Source organism: Elephantulus edwardii, unplaced genomic scaffold (assembly GCF_000299155.1).
Source record: "Elephantulus edwardii isolate Elephantulus edwardi_28Jun2011 unplaced genomic scaffold, EleEdw1.0 scaffold00073, whole genome shotgun sequence".
Lineage (NCBI taxonomy): Eukaryota > Metazoa > Chordata > Mammalia > Macroscelidea > Macroscelididae > Elephantulus > Elephantulus edwardii.
The window spans coordinates 12,854,777-12,857,620 of NW_006399823.1; the positions used below are offsets into that span (position 1 = coordinate 12,854,777).

At 33.5% G+C, this 2,844-nt stretch overlaps 1 protein-coding gene across 1 annotated transcript in view; it reads left to right on the plus strand.

Annotated features, from left to right (window-relative positions):
- CUL2 (cullin 2) overlaps positions 1–2,844 on the plus strand; it is a 32,705-nt gene that overhangs the window by 18,451 nt on the left and 11,410 nt on the right. Inside the window, exons 10-13 of the mRNA XM_006888929.1 lie at positions 1–108; positions 757–816; positions 1,375–1,503; positions 1,613–1,699. The exon at positions 1–108 is cut by the window's left edge and continues 31 nt beyond it. Coding sequence (XP_006888991.1) covers positions 1–108; positions 757–816; positions 1,375–1,503; positions 1,613–1,699 — 384 coding nt within the window. The remainder of the gene's footprint in view (positions 109–756; positions 817–1,374; positions 1,504–1,612; positions 1,700–2,844) is intronic.

Sequence of the window (2,844 nt, forward strand, 5' to 3'; positions counted from 1 at the left end):
ATGCCAACTCTATTTGTGGATTCAGTTTTAGAAGTACATGGTAAATTTGTTCAACTTATCAACACTGTTTTGAATGGTGACCAGCACTTTATGAGTGCCCTGGATAAGGTAATGTTCATTCGTTTTGTTTCTTTTTCATCCTCATTCCCCTCCTCCTCCTTGTTCTTGGGGCAGTTTCAGAATAGAGCTTCTATTAATGAGATCTCTGTTTATGATGTGGAGATCAAGCTAAATGTTAAAGTTAAAATAGAAATAATTTAGAGTTACTAATGGAAGAATGAACTCTCGTGACCCTTGCGGGTTAGGAGTTACAATGCCAAACCCAAAGACAATCTTCTCCAGTGTGATTTACAGCCTCTGAAAACCCAGTGGAGTGTTGGTCAGCTGTGAGTATGGTTATACATCTTCTAAGACAGATATGTTTATTTTGGCAGTCAATGATATATTCAAGTACCCTTTGCCAACATGACAATTCAGAAGCATCAATTCTTCTTTGTTCTTCCTTTATCATTGTCCAACTATCACATTATAATTATTTTTATAAATTTTTGTAAATTTATAAATTATTATATTATACAGTGATCATAAGGATTACATTTGCAAGAGTTTCCTATGTAAAATATGGAAATTATGTCAACACACTATCACTAATCCCAGGTCTTAACGTAGTATGGTATTTTTAAGATGCTCCATCATATCTTAAATCAATTGTACTTTTATTGGTGGCTAATTACTGTCTCTTTTTTTTCTATTTAGGCCCTTACATCTGTAGTAAATTACAGAGAACCCAAATCTGTTTGTAAAGCACCTGAACTGGTAAGTTTGGTGGTTACTCAAAAATAATATTACAAAAAAGTAAAAACTGAGGAGGTCCAATTAAAAATATCTCCATTTTTTATCTGCATTTTTAAAATGCAATAACTTAGCAAGAGAACAGTACATTTTGTAAAGTTTTACAATGCATTTTACACTGTTTTAAAAGAATTTAAATTACTTAGAGAAATTTTGATGTGTTTGATATCTAAAGGAAATCTGATTATAAACTTTTAATCAACTAAATGTTAATGTGACTTGTTTGTAATATAAGAAATCTTACGTGGTTGTTGTAAGAGTAAGAAAAAACTGTTCCAAGTATTGGGTGTTTTTTTTGGAATTTACTTATCATTAGTCACTAAATGTTAATGTGACTTGACTTGTTTATAAAAAAATGTTTTAGGATATACACTATGGATTATGTATATTTTTTTTTAAAAAAACCAAGTTTTAAGAGAGCTTAGACACTGCTCACTGATCGCCTGTTGCTAGTTTTCTTTGTTGAGATGTGACATGTACAAACGAGCCCTTTTAAGATTTACTGTCATTTTGTCTTTGAAGCTTGCAAAGTACTGTGACAACTTGTTAAAGAAATCCGCAAAAGGGATGACTGAAAATGAAGTGGAAGACAAACTCACCAGCTTCATTACTGTTTTTAAATATATTGATGATAAGGATGTCTTTCAAAAGGTAAGCTATGAATAGAAAAGTTGATTTGTATTTTAGTCTGTATTGGATAACTTGGGAACTATAAATCATCAGAAAGAAATACTAATCTTAATTTTTTTAAAAATTGTAGTTCTACGCAAGAATGCTGGCGAAACGCTTAATTCATGGGTTATCTATGTCTATGGATTCTGAAGAAGCCATGATCAATAAATTAAAGGTAAGATAATCTCTCTCAAATATTTCCACTAGCATGCAAAGACATTAATTATAACATCATTTGGAATCTGGTTTTGTTGGCACCTTTTTTTAGAGATATTTGTCTCTGTTTAATGGGTTTGGATCTTCTGAAGATCAGCTCTCTGTCTCAAAAATAAAGTTCTCAGTTTTGTTCCACTGACTGTGTTGTGTGACTGTAGTTGTACAGGTATTGGCCTGGTTTGACTGTGTAGTAAGCATCTGTTATTTTATTATTTGGTATGTTTTCTTTCTTAAATGTTTCATTTAATGCTATTTGATTGCTGTCAAGCCCTCAAAGTTTCCCTAGTAGTAGTAGTAGTAGTAATAATAACAATTATAATAATTAATATTATTATTATTATTATTATTTCATTGTTGCACATGTTGTTCCCTTCTCCACCCCCAGTCCACTTTCCTGGGCTTTACTTAATCGTATATTCCTTTTGGATGGTTCTTCCCCTCATCTGTTCTCTCCACTCTTTTCCTATTCTCCTTCCAGTCCCCCAAGTCAGTCCTTTTTATAACAGCAATGTCATATAGTTGGGTTTTTTGGTGATAGATATTTTATGCAGTGTAATGTCCTCCTGACACCATATTGTGTAGTGTTTTATGAGTTCATTGTTTTTCATTGCTGTGTAATATTCCATAGTGTGAATGTACCATAATTTCTATCCAGTTCATTTGTTGATGCGCCCTTAGATTGTTTCCATCTCTAGCTGTTGTAACTAATGAAGTAGTAAACATGGGTTTGTCTGTATCTGTATGGGTGGCCCTTCTGGTTAGACTGCTTGGTCATTTCCAACCTTTTAATAAAGTGCCAAACTACTTTCCATAATGGTTGAACCATTTTATATTCCCACCAGCAGTGAATAAGGGTTCCAGTCTCTCTACAATCTTGCCAGCATGTATTGTTTGCTGCCCTGTTGAACTTTGCTATTGTTGCTTGGATGAGTTGTTTTGATTTTGCATCCATGTGAGAGCTAGAACTGCCAGAAGTCCAGGCTGGGTTTAGAAGGGGTCGTGGTACTAGGGATATTGTTGCTGATGTTGGATCTTAGCTGAAAGCAGAGAATACCAGAAGAATGTCTATCTGTGTTTCATTGATTATGCAAAGGCATTTGACTG